The sequence below is a fragment of the Ursus arctos genome, unplaced genomic scaffold, assembly GCF_023065955.2.
Source record: "Ursus arctos isolate Adak ecotype North America unplaced genomic scaffold, UrsArc2.0 scaffold_12, whole genome shotgun sequence".
Classification (NCBI taxonomy): Eukaryota; Metazoa; Chordata; class Mammalia; order Carnivora; family Ursidae; genus Ursus; species Ursus arctos.
Genome location: NW_026622786.1, coordinates 65,176,560 through 65,200,533, shown reverse-complemented (window position 1 = coordinate 65,200,533; position 23,974 = coordinate 65,176,560). Strand labels below are relative to the sequence as shown.

Sequence of the window (23,974 nt, the reverse complement as noted above, 5' to 3'; positions counted from 1 at the left end):
AAGTAATCTGAATCAAATATGAATTCAACTTAGTTTCTCAATAGAAATCTGGTAAAATTGGGGCACCCGGGTGGCTGAGCTGGTTAAGCGTCTGCCTTCAGCTCAGGTCATGATCCCAGAGTCTGGGATCTGGCACACATCCAGCCGCTTCTTCCCCTCCCTCTGCCTGTGGCTCTGCCTGCTTTTGCTCTCTCTCTCTCTCTCTCTCTCCGTCAAATAAATAAATAAAATATTTTAGAAAGAAACAAAAAAGAGAGAGAGAGAAGAAAGAAAGAAAGAAAGAAAGAAAGAAAGAAAGAAAGAAAGAAAGAAAGAAAGAAAAGAAAGGGAGGGAGAGAGGGAGGGAGAGAGGGAGGGAGGGACAGAGAAAGAAAAGAAAAAAGATAAGAAAAGAACAGAATTTGGTAAAATCTGTCCAATAATGGCAGGCATACATTTTAAGTTTCCTCTGAAAGGATAGTATTGAAACACTTATTCAACTGGCAGGGAAAAGGAGTGATGGAAACATGTCTTATTTCTTATCTCTCATTAACTACAGCATGAAAACTGAATGAATTTGAGCTATAAAGTACAATACACAATATATTTAAAGTCTGATTTGCATCTGCCCTAAAACAGCATCTTATACCATTCCATATAAGTGGAACAAAAGAATTATTCTCAAACTTGCCTCAGTATCAACATGGTATTTTAAAATGCAGCATAATTATCTATATGGAAAATATCGGCTTCAATTTGCCTTTTTTCCCCTTCTTATTGGCAATCAACTCAAAAGAAAAGAATATAAACTAAATGTTTACCTAATAAACTGTTTATTTATGAAGGCTTTATGCTAGGAAAACCTTACCAACAGTACAGCTGTCTTCAAGTACCACATCAACATTTCTGTCTCTGTACTCAACCCTGAAGTCCAGCATCCGAGGCTGCCGTTCTACAATTTGTCTAGATGGCATTACAGGTCGAAATGCTGAAGAGGAAGAGGGAGCAGGAGCTGAAGCTGGGTGACTTGGATCAAATGCAGGTCCTGGTATAGTCTCACCTCCATAGTCACTGAAATATTGACATAAAAAGAAAGATTATTATCAACCATATCATTAAAGATTACCACTAAGGACCCATTCCATACTTGGCTGTGTTGGTCTTCCAATCAAATTTACCTACCTGTGCATCAAGGTCTAACTACAGTTTTACTTCCTCCATAAAATCTTTCCTGGTGACTGAAAGCCACATTACTTTCCTGCCCATCTTTGCCTTTCTATGTGTATTAGCAGTATCATACATACCATTTAGCATTTAATCAGACTTTTGCCTTATGTTGTTATGATGCTAGTAAAACATTAATTTTTATGAATAAAGAACAGCATCTTCTTCATTCACTTTCATTTGCTCACTGAAACATCTGATTAACTCTACTTTCCACAAAACTCAGAAATTTACCATCCTTAAATTTCCATTCTATTGTACTCCTCAGTCTATAAAGATGATTTTTTTCCTGCTTTGCATAGAAAACAGATGCCATCAAGATGAAATTCCCTTACTTTTTTGACATCAAATCCACAAACTAACCAGCATATGTACTCTTTTTCTCTCTCTGTGAAACAGAGGCAACATCATCCTATCTAAAACCATCTTCTAATTAGCTTTATATTATGGTATGCTTTTCCTTTCCAGTATCTTCAACAGCTCCTTCTCTTCTGGATTCTTCTCAGTAACATTCAAACACATTCAAGTCTTAAAAAATAAAAATAAAATCTTCGTTCTGCCCACTTAATAGTTATCTCATTTGTAAAGTGGGAAAACTATATTTGTAGGGATTAAATCAGGTAACTACATGAATAGCTTAGCACACTGCCTGGTAACTAGTAAAATCTCAAACCTCAAACTCTGTATATCCAAAGTTTAACTCATAAAAAAAAAGTGTTTCCCCAAGCCTGAAACTCCCCCTCCCTCCATTATTCCTCATATCAGCTACCCAAACCAGAAACTTCCGGCATTATCCTTGATACCTTCTTCTCTCTCAACTCCCTATCAAGTCAGTCCTTTCTATTCTACCTTCTAAATATCTTTTAGTTAAGTCATTCACCTTTCCCCTCTGAAGCTGACACCCTAGTGCAAGCCACGAGCAGCTCTTGTGTGAACTGATGCAACAGCCTCCTAACTAATCTCTCTGAATGTTCCCTTGCTCCCCTCCATGTCATTCCATACCACCACAAAGATGAAATAATAGAAATGTCTTCATGTCATTTTCTTCAATACTCCCCTCTGCTCTTTATACCAAGCTAAAGAGGCATATAAGTCCCTATATGATCCAAATCCTATCTACCTTCCCATCCTTAGCTTGTGCTAGACTATCTCCAATCTCTCTATGCTAACATCCACAACAGCCTTTCATTTCTTCTATCTCACCTTGATCCTTCCCTTTTCATAGGGGAACACAAACTACTCCTTCTAAGAATATTCTCTTTCCAATCGCATCCCAATATTCCATCTTTCTTCTAGCTAATTATATTCACCCTTCATATCTCAGATTCAATGTTTTTCAACTCAGAGTATGTTTTACTACCTCAGCCTGGTTCTAATTCCTCACACTTACCAATTATAATTGGTATTAATCATTTGACATTTAAGACACCCTCAGAGAATATAAGTTCCACAAAGGCAAAGTTCACATTTGTGTTTTTATTGTTTTTATTTTTTTTAATAATAATATTTTTTATTATGTTAGTCACCATACAGCACCACCCTGGTTTTTGATGTAAAGTTCTATGATTCATTAGTTCATAACACCCAGTGCACCATGCAATATGTGCCCTCCTTACTACCCATCACCAGCCTAACCCATTCCCCCAACCCCCTCCCCTTTGAAGCCCTCAGTTTGTTTCCCAGAGTCCATAGTCTCTCATGCTTCATTCCCCCTTCTGATTACCCCCCTTTCTTCTCCTACCAATCTTCCTGCTATTTCTTATGTTCCATAAATGAGTGAAACCATATGATAATTGTCTTTCTCTGCTTGACTTATTTCACTTAGCATTATCTCCTCCAGTGCCGTCCATGTTGCAGCATACATTTGTGTTTTTAATGGCTGTATCCTCAAGATTTTACAGAGAAAGTACTTAAAACTAATGAGTAGTCACAGTCACTCTCAGTTTTCAAATGCAAGTTGTTTCACAGACATAAAGTCCCTGATCCCCACAAAGACAATACAACAGAGCCATACATATGTATTGGAAATTTTCCTAAGACTTCTCCTAAAAGGCCTGTAGCCATTTACTAGGATGTGTACTGACAAAAGGAAAATATCTAAATTTTTAGGGGATTACTAGATGCTGACTCTAAACTGATACTAATTCCTGGGGATATAAAAGTGGAAGATTATGGTGGTAAATGAAGTTTGGGCCCAAATCCACTCATACCATGTTCAAACAATCTGTCAACCTACCCTGCAATTTCTTCTCCAGATTCTGAATGCATAATTGAAAGAGATATACTCAGTAACTGGCAGACATTCTATATTGGCTTCCTGATTCAAGGAGTCAGAGTTACTATGTAGGAAGGGTTAGTAATAGGAAGCAACTATCTTGCATATACTTTTTTTCTATATATTAATTTACAATCACCAAGACAAGCATTTTACTTTTACCCAGCAGGGTATACAACATACTTTCACTGTCTTTTTCAGAAGATTATGTCAACTATCCTCTCTCTAGCATAACAATCTAGTCTGGAGAGATCTTGATCACCTGGACATTCCACAAAACTACACTACAATGATAACAATGTGAATTAATCCTAAAGAGAAAAGTAGCAAGTACTTGGATGCTTTGATAAGACAAATAAATGTATGATAGAGATTAGAAGATACATGCCACAAAAATGCAGGGCTCTGCCACCTTGGTGAGGTTTCTGGGGTCCAGTGGTCAGAAGCAAGTCAGGGTAAAAGGCCAGTTGCTATAGCTTGCACTTCCCATCAGTAATAAGAGATAACTAAGTTAAATGAGGAAGAAATTGTTGACTCAAAAAAAAGCATTTTTAAGACTTTTCATCTATGAAGACACCATTCCATAATCTGATCTATTCACTATTCTTTTCTAGTTAATAATTTAAAAAAAAAGACACTGATTGGTAAGGGAAACTCAATGGAGAAATCTATTTTCAGTCTAAACCCAACTAAAGGAGTGTTTTTATCCTTACTCAACTTTGCTCTACAAACTACACATGTCCTTGGAAGGCAATGAACAAAGCAAAGTAAACAGGAACTCTGTACATGTTTATTTCAATTTTTAAAAATCCATCCCAAGGTAAAATTTCTAGGTACAAAAACAACAAAACAAAAACACACGTGTTTTAAAGATAAATTTGTCTTTAGAAAAAATCAGATTCTTAAATGAGCATCAGAGAAGACAATAAATAGAAACTAATTGGCCAAAATGGGTATTTTCTATATCTAAAACCTCAGCATTTACATATTCTGAAAACATAACAGTGAATAACTGAAAAAATGACTAGTCTTCTCTAGGCTTCCTCAATTAATTAAACAATGGACAAAGAAACATACAGTATATCTGTCTGGGTCAAAAAAATAAATATAACTTGACAAAAACTACACATTTGATCAGTGAGGAAAATTATACTACTGATTCATAAAATTTTTAGAAGACATAGTATGTGCTGTCTACTAACACAAGTAATTCATTAGCACTTCCTTCTAACAATAACTGTCTCCAAAAATAATGCTTTAAAAGGCTCTGGACAATATGCTAAATAAATAAAATATTATACCAAGATGTAGTAAATAAACATGCACACATTTGATGTTTTATGACTGACTGGCTTACATTTATGAGAGCGTAAGTCACACAGTTTATAAATATGTTGTATTAGCAGTATATTGTCTAGTGAAATAAGCCTTGAAGGATGAGGCAGAAGACTTGCTTATATCCTGACTCCATCAACATTATGCTGTATCATCTGGGCCAAGTCACTTCATGCCTTATTCTCTCTACCTGTAAAATGAGGGATAATAATATCTGCCTTTACTTGCTTACAACTAAAATAGTAACTGTAAAAACAAAGCTATGGGAGAAAGATCTTACACACCTGAATTAAGTTCCAACATTTTTAGCCAAAGGAAAAAAATCTTAAAAAAAAAAAAAAAAGTACGACATGACTAGTTTGCTGACCTTGACTAGGGCAGACTGGTAGCACACACAAAAAAAGCATGGCTTTTAAAATGAGACAATCCAGAATCCAGACATCACCATCTACGACACTTGTGACTTTGGGCAAATCTATGTAAACTTCAGTTTCCTCACTATGAAATTCGAACCTCTTAAAGGTTACAGTAAGTATTAAATGATGAAAAATATATCAATCACCTAACACAGTGCCTTAAGCATTTCAAAAATGTTAGTTTTTTTGCTTTGAACTTTATGGGTACATTAAAAACCATATTCCCACTTTTGAATTCACACAAAAATCCGATTTCAAAAAAAAGCTATAAACCACAGGGATTGGGCTCTTTTCTGTCCAAAAATAATTCATATTAAAAAATCTTTTTGGTAGCTCTTTCCTCTGTCGAAGTATGAACTGAAAATTAAGAGTCAGCTGCATTCACAGACTACACTACAAAAGTCAAACACACAAAACAAAAATCCTTTTAACTACCTACATATACCATTCCTACTACTAAGTCTTCCACTTTCAGTGTTAAGCCAATGAGAAAGCAACAAAAAGCCCTCTTTCATTTTCCTCTGGTTAGGAGATATATAAGAGGAATTTTCAGCTACGTCAAGTCCACAGTGATTTCAAAGCTAACGAACGAAGTTAGGAAGGGAAAGAGTTGAAGACCATTGCTAGATACAACTGATTTTCTTCTGTGCACATATGATTCATTCCTTTAATTAAACAAGCAAATAAAACAAATAAAAACCCACTCTGGTAAAGTTAGACTCCAAATTTTATAGTATTAGAAATCGACTTAGTGCTGAATCTCTACTGATAAAATATATTAAGCAAAAAGTATCATCAGTAACAGGAGAGATGGGATGTTTCCAGGAATGAGGAAATTTCTACAGTTCATCCATAGCAAAATACTGTTAATTTTAAGATATATCCAATATGTACTCAGAACCCAGAAGCTGAATCCGCAAGGGTTTAACAAGCAAAAATTTTGGCACAGAAAGTGAAATAACATTTACTCAAGAATAAAACTGGAGCTGTATTTAGAAGTCTAAAACTTTCTAAACTAAGAAAAAAAAAATGATCATAAAGAAAGTTCCTGTAATCACCTGGTTTGCTTTCTAGACAAGGGTTTCAGTAAAACTGAATGCTTTTGGGGGGAAAAAAAAAAGGACAGACTGGAAATCAGCCACATTTACTCTGGATGAAACTCTTTCTGACAGTTTTTTAAAAATGGTGGGGAACAGGTCTATTAATTACTAAGGGTAGTACAAGTACCAAACAGAATTTGCTCTCTTTCTAAATATACAGAGTTTCCTATAAAGTACAGCACATTTTGCAGTTCATGGTGAATTTTTTGATGGTTTTGCAATAGCACTTTTCTTCCTCTCCAAAACAACTCATTCCTAGTCTGCTGTTTCTGTTTGCCTCATCTGCACTTAGTAGATCATGCTTCAGTGACTTAGAAATTCTAGCCACCAAATTCAAGCCAAAGTTTGAATTGAGAAGAGAAGGCGGGGGGGGGGGGGGGGGGGGGGATCAAGTAATTAAACTACACTTGGAAGAGAGAATGGTTTTACCTCCTATGACTCTATAGTGTCCTCTTTTAATCCAAATCAGTCTCCGATTTTAAGGAAAGGAAACTTATGAAAAGTTATTTCTAATTTAAGGAATTATTTTTTAACTTATAATTACATCATCTTCCAATTTTAACCTCTGGCAATGAAACAAAACCATGAAGACCATTCCACATATTAACAATGCACTCTTCAGGTGAAATAGTTTAGTGATTTGGAAGTTTTATCAGTTAAGGACTGATTCAAATTGTTGCAAATTATCATATACTTAATTGAGAAACCAAAAGTGAAGAAAGAAAGAATGTAGTAAGGTCAGAGATAAAACCTGAATAGGTAGGTAATAACCATGCTTTAGAGCTACTTAAATTCAGTTCTTTCCATTTTATGAATTAGAAGATGCCCTTGAAAAGCTTTCTTTAAAATAAAACCACCATTAAAAATAGTATCACCCATTCTGAAACATTATACAGTAAAAGTTGGGAACTTTAGGAAACTGATAAAATTGTCTGAAAGAGCAGTAACTATATTAATGAGCTTCTAACCAAAGATCAAATGCTCTATCAAAACGATAAAAAAATTAACAATTCTCTATTTTTGCTTGGCTAATTCTCATCCTACCATTAAGCACCTTATAACATACCTTTGTAGAATGCCATTTTCCTGGGGTATTACGCCATTGATAGCTGCCTGCAAACAAAAAAACAGAGAAGGCCATTTAAAAAAAAAAACAGAAAAATACTCAGGGATGGGTGGGGTGGAGAACATTGTACAGGGAAATAAGTGTACTTTGAAAAATAAAAGTTAGGGGTGCCTGGGTGGCTCAGGTGGTTAAGCGTCTGCCTTTGACTCAGGTCATGATCCCAGGGTCCTGGGATCGAGCCCCACATCAGGCTCCCTGCTTGGCAGGGAGCCTGCTTCTGCCTCTCCTTCTACTGCTCCCCGTGCTTATGCTCTCTCGCTCTGTCAAATAAATAAAATCTTTAAAAATAAAAAAAAAGAAAAGAAAATTTAAACAAAATACTAAATGTTTCCTTAATAATACAAAATATTCTCTACAATGTTTCTCTACTTACTATAATAAAACAGTATTTCAGGAAACAAAAAAAAGTAAAACAAAACAAAACTAACAAACAAAAAGTCACACATGCATTTGGCATATAATATCCCCCAATTTTGAGTCATAAAAAGCTTAATTCCACAGTCTTCATTCAAGCAAAACACCCACAAAAACCAATGTTTAAGAATGTCAGAACAAGTAAAATCAGTACTTTAAAGTTAATATTTTTAACTTACTTCCTTCTTCAGATTGAGAGGAGCAAGATATAATAAAATCACAAATGAAAAGTTCCAGTAAGAATTTAAAAGTTAGCTCAGGAAATAAATTCATTCTTTCATGTTATAATTATTATTCCTAGTAAAAAGAGCATTTAGAAAGGGAAAACGTAAAGGCAAAAATTCTTTGATAAACGCAATATCATGATTGTACCAGGTTACGAAAGGAGGCAGGAGTATCACTGGTGAAGTTCCTTATATAAAACATTCCTGAAGTTGGTCTCTAAGCTAACAAGTCACCAGTTACTTAGAACACAGCACAGAACTGGCATGATATGGACGTTTTTGCAGGCTACTAAGCAAGCAGGCTGTGACATCCTGGATTGTAGGCAGTTCACTGCAGGGGTAACGAAGATTCTCTGGAGGGAAAACTTTGCCTTTCCAACTTTGCATCTGTATCATAACAACTTCTTCCCTCCCCTTGCCCATCCAAGTCCACATCAAAATGAAAAAGAAAAAACAAACAACAACAAAAAAAGGTAACACTTCAATGCTTTATCAGCTGCCTAGATAAATCAATTCCCACAAGGAGTTTGTATATTTTGTGAAACATTAACATAAATATTTGCCAGAAGTGAGTCAAGTTTACAATGCTACTCTGTTGAATGTAAATAAAGTAGAATGTAAGATGCTTGCTATGAATTTTGAGAGTTGTAATGCTCCACTGGCAAAACAAAACCAAAGAAATCCACAGATTAATATAGACAGTGGATTCCATAGAACCCTGACAACTCTGAAGGCTCATAAATCCTCTGAGTCAAACAAATGCTAAAATGGGTTTTCAAAGCCACAAATTCAATGGAAGCATCTCTGCCTACTGCCAAATCAATTATCCCTTTTCTTTTGACAGCAATGGCTCCACATACAAATATCTCCTTTGCTAAAAAACAGAAAATAGTGAAAGAATTTTCTATGGTGTTGGAAAAGAAAACAAAATACCAGAGTTTGGAAAGATTTTGTTCAAATTTTCACTCGGGAATGCCAAGGTATAATGGAAAGAATACTAAGGATTTACAAAGTCCAAAATTTGAATCTAGACTTTCCCACTTACTAATTTTATGACCTTAATATGTTCTATACTCACTGAACCTCTTTGAGACTCAATTTCCTCATCTGTCTAATGAGCCAATACTACTACCTCGGCCAAAATGGGCCTTTTTGTTCCTCAAAGGCATCAAGTTCTTCTATTTCTTAGGTCTTTTGAAGATACTATGTTTGTTTGAAATGCTTTTCCCCATTTCCTGTCTGGCTAAATTTTAATCATCATAACTGAAATTTGTTAGATACACCTTTACAAAGAATCCTTCTTAATCAGCCCCCCCGCAACTACATAGTTTTACTCTCACATAGAACCCTGTGTTTTTCCTTCCTAGTAACTGATAATTACTTATTTAGTGATTATTTGTCTTATGTCTGCCTTTCTCTGTAGTGTGCAGGCTATGTGACAGACAAGATAATAACAATTTTGTTTATTAGCTTATCCCAGTTGCCTAGCACAGAGCAGGCACTAAATGGCACTTGATACTTATTTCTTAAATTTATGATGCTAGAGAAGTACAAAAAACAAAAACAGAGGTGCCCAGGTGGCTGAGTCAGTTGAGCAATGGACTCTTGATTTCAGCTCTGGTCATGATCTCAGGTTCTGGGATCCAGCCCCAGATTGGGCTCTGTGCTCAGCAGGGAGTCTGCTTGAGGATTCTCTCTCCCTATCTCCCTCGATGCTCCTCCCCACACTCTCTTTTTCTAAAGTAAAAATAAATAAATCTTTAAAAAACAAATACAAAAACAAAAGCCACATAGTCAAGACCGGACCAAGGCTCAGAAAGTTTCCTAGATGATATAATGTCTCAATTAAGACTGAAGTTAGATAAGCAGCAGTGCCTGGGTGGCTCACTCAGTTGAGCATCCGACTCTCAGTTTTGGCTCAGGTCATGATCTCAGGGTTGTGAGGTCAAGCCCCATGAAAGGCTCCACACTCAGCAAGGAGTCTGCTTGCAGATTCTCTCCCTCTGCCCCTTCCCTGCTCGTGCACATGCACGCATACTCTCTCTCCCTCTCTATCTCTCTCAAATAAATAAATAAATAAGCCTTAAAAAAAAAAGACTGAAGGATAAGTGAAAAGTAGCAAGATGGGGTAGAGGGCAACACTATGCAGAAGGAACAGTGACACACTTCCACTTTCCTTTTCTAAGACCTTAGATCATTTTAAATAATGTATTTGTTTTTGGGTAGAAAGTTAGTCCCTGACCTCAACCTATTTTGTACATAAATACGTAAAATGTAATCCAGAATGAAGGTACAATAAAAGTATAATTTGCTAAAGGAATATAGAATAGGGAGACAGATTTTTGTGAGGATTAATGAAGTTTCAGAAAAGAGATGGCATTTGATCTGGACACCAAACAATGAGTGGATATAGAAGCAAAGGAAAACTTCTGATGAGTTCAATTTTGAACATGCTAACTTCAAAGTGACAATAGGACATCATTTATTTACTTAACAAATATGTATTAATTGCCAACTACATAGCAAACTCTGAGCTAGGCAATGGAGATACACTAATGGTTGTAACATAGCTTGCCTTCTAGCAGGGACAAAAATATATTCAATAATTAATTTTACTATAAGCAGTTCAGGTAATATCCAAATGGAGACAAAAAGTAATTTAAAAATTCAAAGCTAGGTTAAGTAAAGCAATATATATGTTTAAAGGCAAATAACAGCAGTCATTAAATTACTTTAATTCCCTCCCCCTATAAGCTTTCTTCTTTGGTGAAGAGAAGTTGAAACAGAGATAGAGTCTTGCACAATTCATACATGTAAGAAATAAAGGAGAGAAAGCTAAAGACAAAAACAAAACAATAAAAATAGAAGGGTTAGATATGAGGAAAAAGACGAGGAATATGTCACAGAAGGGGCAAAGAAGGCATTAAAAGGAAGGATTAGAAAAAACTGAAAAATGTGAAAATAGTCTAATAGTATGAGGCCTGAGAAGAGAATATTAGACATATTTTTAAAGTTTTAGTAAAAATTAAATTATAAAAGGCTAAGAAATACATGGGAAATAAAGTATAACTAACTCTTGAAATAGTGTGAAAGTATAAAATAGGAATATCAGTATAATATTCATTATTCTTAATATAATACAGATTAGTTAATAACGGACCACCATTTTTCCAATTGTTTCTTCAGTGAGGTTTCAACGATTACATCACAGCTTTATTTTTTTTTTTTTTAGATTTTTATTTATTTATTTGAGAGAGTGAGAGAGCGAGCGAGCGAGAGAACACGAGCGGGGGGGCTGGGGCAAGGGAAGAGAGAGAAGCAGACTCTCCACTGAGCAGACAGCCCAAAGTGGGGCTCAATCCCCAAACTCCAGGATCATGACCTGAGCAGAAGGCAGCCGCTTAACCAACTGAGCCACCTAGGCACCCCATATCATTACCTTTATTCTTATTAGCTGCCTCCTTACCTGGCCAATTTCCAGATTACGGATTACAGATCAGTAAAACTAAACACTTAATACATTTAAGTTGTAAGAATTTATAAACAAATAGAAAAAGAAAATATTTAGAATCTTATGAAAACAGAAATGATAAACACATTTTCATTATATATATATATATAATCATATATATTATATAAAATCATATATATTATTAGTTGATAGAATCAAAAGTATAGGCAAGTCTACATACCCCACATGTTTGGAAAGCCTGTGAACTAGGAAAATAATAATTATTGTAATACTGGCTTCCCCCCCCCCCCCGGGCCCCAGAGAAGGAGGGGGGAGGGGTAAAGGGAGAAGGAGACAAAGAATCTTAAGCAGGTTCCATCCCCAGCACAGAGCCTGATGCAGGGCTTGATCTCAAGACCCTGAGATCATGACCTAAGCCAAAATCAAGGGTTAGACACTTAACTGACTGAGTCACCCAGGCACTCCAGTAACATTGACTTTGTTGTGTCCAGTAACCATTTTTTTCCATCTCCTGGAAAATACTTAAAATATAGAAAAATACTTTCTAAATTAGTATACTTTTGTTCAATTATTACTCTATTGTATGTCAGAGTCAAACACTTCCAAAATACCTAAAAAATAAACTTTGGACCCACAAAGTACCAGTTTTTTAGCATTCACAAGTGAATGCCATCAAGTGAATTCTTCCAACAAACCCATACTTTCTCTCCTCCAATTATACTGATCCTTTATACAGAACATCCTCTTTTCCACCAGTTGAAATTCATTCATTCTTTTATTCACTGAACACAGTGTTTCAGGACCAGAGGGAAAACAAAAATGACAAGACATGTTCCTCCCAGGACAGGCAGTTACAGAAACAACTAATTATAATATGAAAGACAATATAGGATCATGAAGGAAGGAATGCCTATTGTTGCCTAATGGAGTTGAAGACCCAGATGTGAAACGTTTTCTTCAAGAAAATTTAACTGACTCAACCACCTTTTTCTCAATGATTTTTCTTCTTTTAAAGTTCTTAAATTCCAGTTAGTTAACATACAGTGTAATATTAGCTTCAGTGTACAACTTAGTGATTTAACACTTACACCACCCAGTGCTCATCACAAGTGCCCTCCTTAATCCCCATCACCTACTTAACCCATCCCCCCACCAACCTCCCCTCTGGTAACCATCAGCTTGTTCACCATAGTTAAGAGTCTGTTTCTTGGTTTGTTTTAAAAGTCTCAATGATTTTCCGTTGTGTTGTACTTACATAGCACTCATGCATCTCGTTCATTCATCTGAATATTTCATTCATTCATTCCAACATTAACCCATCCAACAAATATTTATAGTTACTCACCTGGAACTAATCTGGGCACTGAGGAAACAACACAAGTAGTAGATTTAAGTATCCATGCTAAATTCACAAAATCATCCTCCCCTCAAGTTTTTGCCCCGAGTAGGGCCAATGAGAAGTTCTGAGCCTATCATTCTACAGCCATGAATTGTGGAATTTTCACCCTTTACCTTGTGTGGGGATAAAACACTATCCTGTGTGTCTCCTCTACTCTCAATACTCTACTACGAACAACACTATTTCCCCTAACATCAGATGTGTGAGTTTTCTACATCTCAAGCAATTCTGCAACACCAGCTGGGTGTCCTACAATTTAACTCAATTCTGACACTATCTACCTAGAGACAGCATTAGATCCCACAAGTTAAGGGCTGAGTCCCACAAGCCTACTCCCCCCTCAGATGCTAAGTACATGTCCAGGCTGTTATCTGTGCTTCTGACCTACTGGTTATAAATCTGTGCTTCTGACCTACTGGTTATAAACCTACTGGTTAGCAATTCAACTAATTTGCTAGAGTGGCTCAAAAAACTGAGGAAAACATTTTACTTATTAGATTACTGGCTTATTATAAAAGGATATAACTCAGGAACAGCCAGATGGAAGAGATGCCTGGAGAGAGGCATGTAGGAAGGCATGCTGAGCTTCCATGCTCTCTCTGCGCACACTCTCCCTCCCTACATCTTCATGCATTCAACAATCTGGAAGCTTCCCAACCTGTATTATTGGGATTTTTATGGAGGCTTCATTACATAGGCATGAACAATCACTAATTCAATCTCTAGTCCTTCTCCCCCTCCTGGAGGATGGTAGGAATGATAGTTCCAAGTTTCTAATTGGTTTGGTCTTTCTGGAGATCAGTCCCCCATCCTGAAGCTATCCAGGAGCCAAAAGTCTCCTCAACAGAACAAAAGACACTCCTATCACCCAGGAAATTCCAAGGGATTTAGGAGTTCTACATCAGGAACCAAGGTCAAAAACCAAATATTAGAACAAAAGACACCACTAGATTCTTATCACTTAAGAAATTATAAGGGTTTTAGAAGCTCTGTGCCAGGAACTGGGGGACAGAGACCAATATATATTTTTTCTATTATTTCACAGACCTCATTAGTATTATGTTATCAAATGAGTCAAAAGAAAAGGGTCCATTTTGGGATGAAACTTTCTCAGTTACACAAGTAAAAGGTCAGAGAAACAAAAGTAGTAGATTTGGGGTCCAAACTAAATTGTAGAGTTCTAAAGAAAGACAATAAGATTATGGTGGGAAGCCAATGAGGCCTCAAAAAGATACTTAACACCATTTTCTCCTCTTTCTGGGCAGAAAGAAAATCCTACTTTCCAAATATGTTAATCATTACGACAACCCTTTTCTAAGTCTTCTTCAAAGTACTCTACTGTATGACTCAAAAGCTGATGACTCTTCCTTCCATTTATTATAAACTTCAATAGATGAATATATAAGATATTATATGAAGCCAAAAGAGTGGAAGTGATTTGAATGCCAGGAAAAAAAGCTGGGAAGAAGGGGTGATATTTGAACCAAGTGTTAAAGCAGAGCTCTTCTGGGGTAAAAAGCTGAGTAAGAGCAGTCAGGGAGAAGAAAAAAAAAACTTTTTTTTCCCCAGTAAATCTGTTCAGGAAGTAGAAAGTAGTTTTGTGTGGCTTCAGCAAAGGTTTAGGTCAGGAAGCAATGAGGAGCTAGCTGGAAAGGTAAGCAAGAGTTAGATTATGAGAAGCAGTATAAATACAGGCATTAAAAGTTTTACTTAACCTGAAGATAATGGGCAGGCAACTGTTGCAACTGAAATTTGCTTTTCAGGAACATCATTTGGTCAGCACTGTGAAATACGAATTGAAAGAGAAAATTGTTGAGAATGATGCCCAGGCTTCTGGCTTGGGTGACTGAATAGGCCGTTCCTGCTCCAGTCCTCCCAATCATCATAACTGGCAAGCAATTCCAAAGATTCCATAGCACAAGTCAAAAATCATATAGTCATCCTCATCTGACCTATGAGAAATTCTTTATTCTACCTCCAAAATGTAGAATCTGGCCAATCTTTTCTATTACCCACCCCCCAGTCTAAATCATCATCTCTCCTCTGGATTGGTATTTCAATAGTCTCGAAACTGGTCTCCCTGCTTCTGTCTTGGCCCCACTTGCTTACGGCCTGTTCAGCCAGCATGATACTTACAAACGTCAAGTCAAAAGCCTTTCCCTACTCTAATGCCTTCCCATATCATCAGAGTGAAGGTCAAAGACCTCATTCTGATCTTAAAGACTGCATTAGCTGGCTCCGGCTCCTTCTCTAACATCATCTTCTTCCACTATCCCTGAGGTTCACTTACTCTAGTTGCTCAGATTTCCTTACAATTTCTTGAACAAGTGAAATATGTTCCCACATTAAACCCCTTATACTTATTCTTCCCTCTGCCTGCAATGTTCTTCCTTTAGATATCTACATATCTCACTCCCTCACTTCAGTAAGGGTTCTACTCAAAGGTCATCTCAGAGAGACTTTCCCTAGCCATCCTATCTAAAAGAGAACTCCTCTAGCCATGACACTCTACCTATTTATTTGTTTCCTTGTTTGTTATCTGTCTTCCCTCACTAGAATGTGAGATCCAAATGACTTTATTGTGTTCATTGATGTGTCCTCAACACCAACAGTGCCTCATCCCTAGGCAGAGTGAGTTAACACATGCTGAATATATGAACGAATAAATGAATGTATGCCATGAACCCAAGAACATGAGCAAAGGGACAGGCTGGTGAGGACAGTAAGATCTGAGGCCTTCAGTTTTAGGCATGTTGATTTTGAAGTACACATGGGACATCATACAGAGAAGTCCAAGAACATCTCTGTACGGACTCTTAAGAAACTAAAATGTGTGAGTTCAAGATACCAAGTTTGGAGTCATGGGTCATCTACTTTAAAAAGTATTTGGAAAGGGGCACGTGGTGGCTCAGTCAGTTAAGCATCTGACTATTTTGGTTCAGTTCATGATCTCAGGGTCGTGAGATCAAGTCCAACATCAGGCTCCGCACTGAGCGTGGAGCCTGCTTAAGACTCTCTGTCCCTCTCCTTCTGCCCCTCTCTACCCCACATGCTCTTTCTTTAAAAAAAAAAAAAAAAAAAAACCTATTTGGAAAAAATAGAACTATCAAATGATCCAGCAGTCTCACTTCTGGGTATGTATCCAAAATCACTGAAATCAGGGTCTCAGAGATGTTTGTATACCAATATTCACAGCAGCACAATTCACAAAAGCCAAGAGGTAGAAGCAACCCAAATGCCCATCAATAGCAATGGATAAAGAAAATGTGGTATATACATACAATGGGATAGTATTCAGCTTTTAAAAAAGAAGGAAATACCATCACAGGCTATTAACATGGATAAATCTTGAGGACATTATGGTAAGTGAAATAAGCTAAAAAATGTCAAATGTCAAAAAGTGACAAATACCGTATGATTCTACTCATACGAAGCAACTAGAATAGTGAAATTCATAGAAACAGAAAGTAGAATGGTAGTTACCAGGAGCTGGGAGGAGGGAAAAAGGCAAAGATGTAGATTAATGGGTATAGAGTTTCAGTCTGGCAAGATGAAAACATTCTGGAGGTCTGTTTCACAACAATGTGAATATATTTAACACTACGGAACTATATACTTCAAAATGATTAAGATGATACATTTCATGTTATGTGTTATAAAACCATATTTTTAAAAGTCTTTGCAAAAGTCTTAGGAGTGGATTAAGTTTATCTGAAATGAGGGACAGTGTGAACAAAGAAAAGTCTCATGATGGAACCTTTGGAATGTCAACATTCAAGGAGTAAGTAGGAAAAATAAAATCAGAGAAAATATTAAACAGAAGTATCAGAGAAGTAGGAGGAGATATATATAGACATCTGAGCCTCAATACAAATCTCAGTTACGGTACATATATGCATTAACCAAATTTTTAAAAGTGAAACTGGCCCTTAAGGAATTCACCAACTATGATGATTTACTGTCATTAATAGAAAATAGATAAAAAGGAGATGGCATACAAACATTAATTTTTATATACTCTTTTTATATCTTTTTTTTAAGCAAAAAAAAACCTATAATAACAACTCATATTCAGTACTTAGTTCTCTCTGATCTACTATAATCAACTGTAATTTAACGGGGTCAACCATAGAATGTTCTGTGTCCTGTAGTCTGGCAGATCTGTTTTCAAATCCTAGTTCTAGCATGTGTTTATTACCTGTGTGACTTTGGCCATGTTAACTGGACTACTCTAAGATTTAGTTTCCCCATCTACAAACTGGCAGTAATCATACCAACTTCATTTACAAGGTTGTTTGTTATGAGGATTAAACGAGATAACGCGAAAGTACTCTAAAAATGTTAGCCACCGAAATTATTCATCCTCATCACATATTGTTTTTGTTTTAGTCTATTTTGTTATTTATTATATACCACTGGTGCATAAACGTCTGCCTCCATGCTGCCCTAGAAAGACAGATATATTGAAATTCTGCTCCTAGTGATTCAAATTCAGGTAGTCTAGAATGAGGTCCAGATTTTTTTTTTCCCTCACAAACTCTTCAAGTGATTGTTATGCACAGCCAGGTTTGGGAATAACTGTAAATATTTTAGATATCTATATAAAATCCTTTATTTTGACATTACATATACAATCTATTAATTCCCTCTAAACCATTTATTATTTTAGAAGTTACTTAAAGGCATAGATATAGGTATAGAAGTTATCTAAAGGCATAGATCCTTCAGAAACTCATATTATTAAATATGCTCAAAGTGAGGCTCTTAAGCCAGAAAGCCATTGTTTTCTAGCTCCATCATTTACAGTTGTATAATCTTGAGAAAGTTCTCTCTCAGTTCTCTCATCAGTAAAATGGGAGTGAGAACCCTACTTGAACCACTGGGATTTTATGAAACTTGTTAACACATACTAAGTGCTTAAATGGTATTTGATACGTAGTAAAATACTCAATAAAGGTGAACTGCTTTTATTCTAACTTCATCATACCAAGATTATTTTTACTTTTTTTTTAATTCCAGTATAATTAACGTACAATGTTATATTAGTTTCAGGTGTACAATATGGTTCATGTAACATTCTATACATTAATCAGTGCTCATCACAGTAAGTATACTCTATATCCCCCCCCACCTTCCCACTGATAAATACCAGTGTATTCTCTATATTTGAGTCTGCTTTTTTTGTTTCTCTTTTTTTCTTTGTTTTGTTTCTTAAATTGCACAATAACTGAAATCATATGGTATTTGTCTTTCTCTGACATTATTGTTTATTTCACTTAGCATTATATCCTCTAGATCCACCCATGTTTGTCATACTAAGATTTATTCTTGTTTAAAATCACAAATAGGTTTTAATAACAAAATTTTGAAAGCAAGGAATGGACACAATAAAAAAATAGAAATTTTTCCATTCACAACACTTACCTTTTGCAGACAACTTATTTCTGGAGATGTTTTCTCTCTTCACTATTTAAATAATGGTCTACATCATCAAAATACTCTACCACTTACAGATAAAATGATGAAACCAAAGTACAAGAAAAGTGAGTAGACTTACAATCCCAAACTTAAATTTTTAACCTGTTTTTTTTTAGTCACTCTATTGCTGTTTATTTTTAGTTGAAAAGAATTACAACTGGAAACCCTAAAAGAGCTCCTAACAGCCAAATATTTAGTTTTAATAAGTTCTAATTTGATTTTTTTTCCCCGTCAGGGAAAGAAAACAGCTGAACAATTTAAGAAATATAACCATCCACAATCTGTTTTTAGTCAAATGTAAAAAATGTTCACTGAGTCCTTCCAAGTAGATATCACTATCAAAATAGCTCAACACGCAGCATGAGGACTGGTGCAGACCAAATTAAGGACAAAGAAATACGAGGCTGATCCTAAGATTAATAATGGTACCTGAGAGATTTACCCTTGTCAAGTAAATATCTATGGATGAAAAACCAAACAGCAAACTGGGAAAACCATACAGCTAGGATCAAAAGGAACTGGCAACCAAAATCTCATTACTAAAAGCAAAAATTAGGAAAGGTGGTTTCTGTGACAGTCACTTATTTCCCTTCCCCAGGTTCTATGCCCCTCCTGAGGAAACATGGTGGCACTTAGACTTTGGTTAGCATCACATAAAGACCTACTCAGCCCCCTCTCTTCCACTTAGTATAAAATAATTCCCTCCTGCTTTAGTCAATGAATGTAAAAAGAGAAAGGGGAAAATGTCAACTAATCTGCCTTTTCCAGATTCAGATTATAAACTAAAAACCTAAAAAAGATAGACATGTCTGAAGGTTAGCAGTATGAAGGCTCTTTGGAGGCATTCTGCAGTATTAAAGTTTGGAACCCAACAAGCCAGATCTGCTTTATGTTACAAGCAGCAACATAAGGAAAACACTCTTCCTTGTTATTAGCAGTCCTAAATATAGTTGTCTCCATTTTGGGGTTGATGGAACATCTAAAATCAATTTAATTCAGGAAAGTAGGCTGCAATTACTCTGTACTAATTTTAGAAAGAAAAAAAAAAGAAAGAAAAGAAAAGAAAAGAAAAGAAAAGAAAAGAAAAGAAAAGAAAAGAAAAGAAAGGTGCTAGGTATTGTGGATAACACATGAACAAAACAGCCCCAAACGTTGGGAATCAAGGAAGAAGAAGATAAGAATACAGTAAGTAGAATATAGAAAGTGTCTCTATCTCAATAAATGATAACACCATTCCCCTAGCTGATCCAGGCAAAAACCTTGGTGTTGTCCTTGACTTCCTCCTTCCCATTTATTCACAAGTTCTGACAGCTGAAATGTTAAAACACATTCAGAAGTCGATCACATTGCACTATTAGGTGCAATGTGAAGCCTCCATCTTCTCTCTCCTTTATTATTGCAGTAGCCTCCTGATTTCCTTGCATTGCCCTTGCTCATCTTCAGTGTGGCCATAATGAAGCTATTAAATGAAGCTATTAAAATTAAGTCAGACTATGTCAATCCTCTACTCAAAATCTTCTATTTTTTACTCTGAGATAAAAGACAACATCCTTAATATGCCTTATTTCTCCCTCTCTCCTATAATCTGTAACTTCACCTCTTCCTCCTTTCCTGAGCCACACTTGTCTTTTTGATGTTCCTGGAAAATGGAAGCCTGATTTCCCACTTCACAGTATTTGTGCTTACTATTCCCCCCTGCCCCCCGCCTGAAATGGTCCTGCCCCCAGATACATGGTTCATTCACTAACCCCCTTCCTCCAGGTCTTTATTCAATTGTCACCTGCCCACTTTTTCCAGAAAACTACAGAGTTCTGCCCAACACACGTTTATCCTCCTTCCCTGTTTTGTTTTTTGGGGTTTTTTTTTTTCCTGAGAAATGATCATTTTCTGGGGTGCCTGGGTGGCTCAGTCGGTTAAGCGACTGCCTTTGGCTCACGTCATGATCCTGGAGTTCTGCATCAGGCTCCCTGCTCAGCAGGGAGTCTGCTTCTCCCTCTGCCCCTGACCCCACTCGTGCTCTCTTTCACTCTGTGTCTCTCTCTCTCAAATAAATAAATAAAATTCAAAGAAAAAAAGAAATGATCACTTTCTAACACACTATGTTATTTATATCATTTATTGTCTGTCTCCTCCTATGAAAATGTAAGCACCATTGAAAGACAGAGATTCTTACCTGTTTTGGTTCACTGATATATTCCTACCACTGAAAAGAAATGCTCAATAAATACCTTCTGGTGAATTTATGAATGGAAGTGCTAAGTGAATTAATATTCTTCAGATTTCTTTTGGGACTGAATGAAGAGGGAAGGAAGCATCTGTCATGTGCAAAGAACTATGTAAAATATATTACACATCATTACATGTCTCATTTAATCCTCACTCTATGAAGCAAGCATGATGAAGAAAATGATATTCTGAGAGAATAAGTGGTTTATCCAAGATCATACAGGGTAACGTTCAAATTCAGGCCTCTCTGACTCCCAGAAGTCCCGATCTTTTCACCACAAAGCAATTTGGGGTTTTTTTTCCTTGACAACAACATAGATGAAAGGGTACACCTTCTGTTTCAGATGAACACAGTATAAATCTCTACTAATAATACTTATATTTATTAACAATACTAATATCCTTGGATCACTAACTTTATTTTAGAAACTGAGATATTAATGTATCTTTGATCTGTGTCTGTATGGGTGAAGGGAAGGTGTTGGTTGGGGTGAGCAATTTTGGGTAAGGGGAGAAGTTTGACTTATTACCATCAATATGATCATTCCTAGAAATGAACGACATTAAATTCCTAAGGTTATAGAACACTTTCCAGACTACAGCTACCCAAAAGAACTTTCTGCAATGATAGAAATAATTTATATCTGCATTGTATAATACACTAGCCACTAGCCCCATGTGGCTATTGATCACTTGAAGTATAGCCAGTGTGACCAAGAACTGAATTATAATTTAATGATTAACATAATCATTAAATTAATCATTTAATTTAAATTCAAATACCCACATAAGGGTAGTAACATCTAAATTGGATGTGTCTATATACACTGTTCTAGACTCTCCATCCCACTTCAGCCATATCCTTCACCTCACTCACTTGTTCACTTGTAATACTTTGATCCACTTTAGATGATGCTACTGCATATATGGCAAAGTTCTTTTCCCAAAACTGTCCCAAAGGAAAAAAGAAGTTGAGTCCTTCAAACTATTCTGAGTCCTTCAAACTATTTTATTTTTGAAGAAGAAAAAACTGTTTACAGAAGACATAGAGTCTAAAACAACTTCAGGCAACACTAGTTTTGGATACTGAAAACAGGCTCCCTGATGCGATCAGCTTAAAAAGATGGCAAAGAACTTCAGCACAGATTTTCTAATGGGGGGGATAATAATTTCACAATTAAAACTTTAGGTGCCACTATAAATAAGACTGTTAAAGACTGGGTTTGAAAGGGTTTCATGGTAGAGCTCATGAATAGCAAAAGAGTTCTTGGGACTCGAGATTAAAATAGAGATTTTTTTAAATGCTCTATCTCAACCCACTTAAACAAAAATTAAGATCATGTGCTCTGAAAAATTGGGAGACTAACTCTGGTTAGTAAAGAAGACGCTAATGTTTAAAATGCATGTGAAAGGTTTGAATAATGTTTCACGAAGTATAAAAAAGGTAATACTTTAACGCAATATTTTATATAATTTTAAATCTGTAGGTATAACTTAAGGAGCTAAACTTAATGTCTATTTCTTATACAAGCTTAAAAAAAGTTTACATATTCAGGCTGATCAAAATATTTTCATTATCTTGTCACTGAGAAAATGAGAATCATCTTCTATTAGACATTTACAATAAATTATTTTTATTTTAAAACCAGCTCCATCCACTCCAGCCAACAGTCACAAGGCCCAACTCAAGTCTCTCTTCCATCCCCCAGCATTCTCAATCATTCTCACACTCTCTCAATTTCTATTGCCTAAACCTACTTGAAGACACTTAGTTTCCACATGTTTTGTCTTATAATAATTATGCTTTTTTCCCCACCTTTCTGTTTTTTGTCCTCAAATAGAGCCTAAGCTCACATAGGCAAGAGCCATGAATTACTTCTTTGCATTCACCATAGCACTTAGAGCTGAGTGATTTCTAGAAGACAGAAGGAAAGCTATAGACCTAGTGCTCCAAATATCTAAGGAAAGACAAACCAAAATTGTTCTCAATCTACTATACAATAGACTTGCAGGACAATTCCTCAAGCTCAATAAATTTGAGCAATGTGTACAAGGTCAGCACAATTAAAATTCAGGTTCTTTCCAATTCTGAACTGTTGATCCGTAACTGAATAACTACCATCTGACTGACACTCTAACACCTTCCCCACACCACTACCCTCACCCTCTTCCACTCCTTCCACTGCCACCACCACAAGGTATGAAAGGCAGAAGAGAGGAAGATGGAGAAGGAAAGACAGTAATAGTTACTGGCAGCAAAGAATATACGTGTGTCCAGGGCACACAATTTCATGGTAAATTAATCCATGTCCACTTTGGAAATGTCTTGGGTACTAATAATTAGGTAACAGCACAGACATTCCCACTCAGAAAAGAATCACAATTAACAGAAGATAAGGGATCACAAATACTTAAGGCCTAAACATAAGCAGTATGAATCATTAATTATCCTGCCAAATCAACAAAGGGAAAAGGCTCCAGGCTGATGAGAATCAAAAATTGAGTCAACCCAAACCTTTTCTTCACTGCTTAATATCATCGGGGACAGGAATAAAATAAATATATGCAGAGAATGCAATACAGTAATTAATAATTCCATTTCTATAGTTAGAGATCTAAGTTGAGATAAGAAGGCTATCATTGACAAAATGTGTCATTTTAGGCAAGTCGATATACAAAATGGAAGGTGATAATAACACTTGTTTCCTAGGGTGGTTGTGAGAATTGATAAAAAAATGGATAAAAACTACTCAGGATAAGACCCAATGTATGGAAAGTAGCCAATATGCTTATTTTTTATTTGAAGTAGGAGAGGCTGAGCTTTTCCATTTGGTTTTCATGCTCTGAGCAAAGCAATTTCAGGTAATAAGAGTGTTAGACTGGAAGTCAGTAGATTTGGGTTCATGACCTGGTTTTCTCAATGACTTGTTCTTTTACCTTGGCCAATTTCTTCATCTCCTAGAGCCTTTAAGTTAGCAAATCTGTAAAAATAAAGGGGCTGGGCTAAATAATCTTGTATTATTCAGCATTCTCCAGAGAAACAGAACTAACATGGTATTTGTGTGTACGAAAAGGGAGAGGGAGAAGAAGAAAGGGATTTATTTTAAAGAACTGGCATATCCAATTATGGAGGCTGGTAAGTCCAAAATCTACAGGGTGGGCCAGCAGGCTGAAAACCTAGGGAAGAGCCAATGTTGCAGTTCAAGTATGAAGGCCATCTACTAAAGAATTCCCCCGTGCTCTGGAAAGGCCAATCTTTTGTTCTATTAGGCCTTCAACTGTTTGGATGAGGCCCACCCACATTAT

General features: G+C 36.2%; 1 protein-coding gene across 5 annotated transcripts in view; it reads right to left on the bottom strand.

Moving 5' to 3' along the window:
* The window catches only part of FAF1 (Fas associated factor 1), a 486,729-nt gene that overhangs the window by 335,689 nt on the left and 127,066 nt on the right, over positions 1-23,974 (bottom strand). For 4 of the 5 annotated variants that reach the window (XM_048220345.2, XM_048220346.2, XM_057310649.1 and 1 more), the window contains 2 exons: positions 7,396-7,442; positions 848-1,050 (listed from right to left, as the gene is read on the bottom strand). In XM_048220345.2, coding sequence (XP_048076302.1) covers positions 848-1,050; positions 7,396-7,442 — 250 coding nt within the window. Of the gene's footprint in view, positions 1-847; positions 1,051-7,395; positions 7,443-14,679; positions 14,747-23,974 lie in introns of all 5 variants that reach the window. The other variant, XM_026498132.4, reaches the window with a different exon arrangement.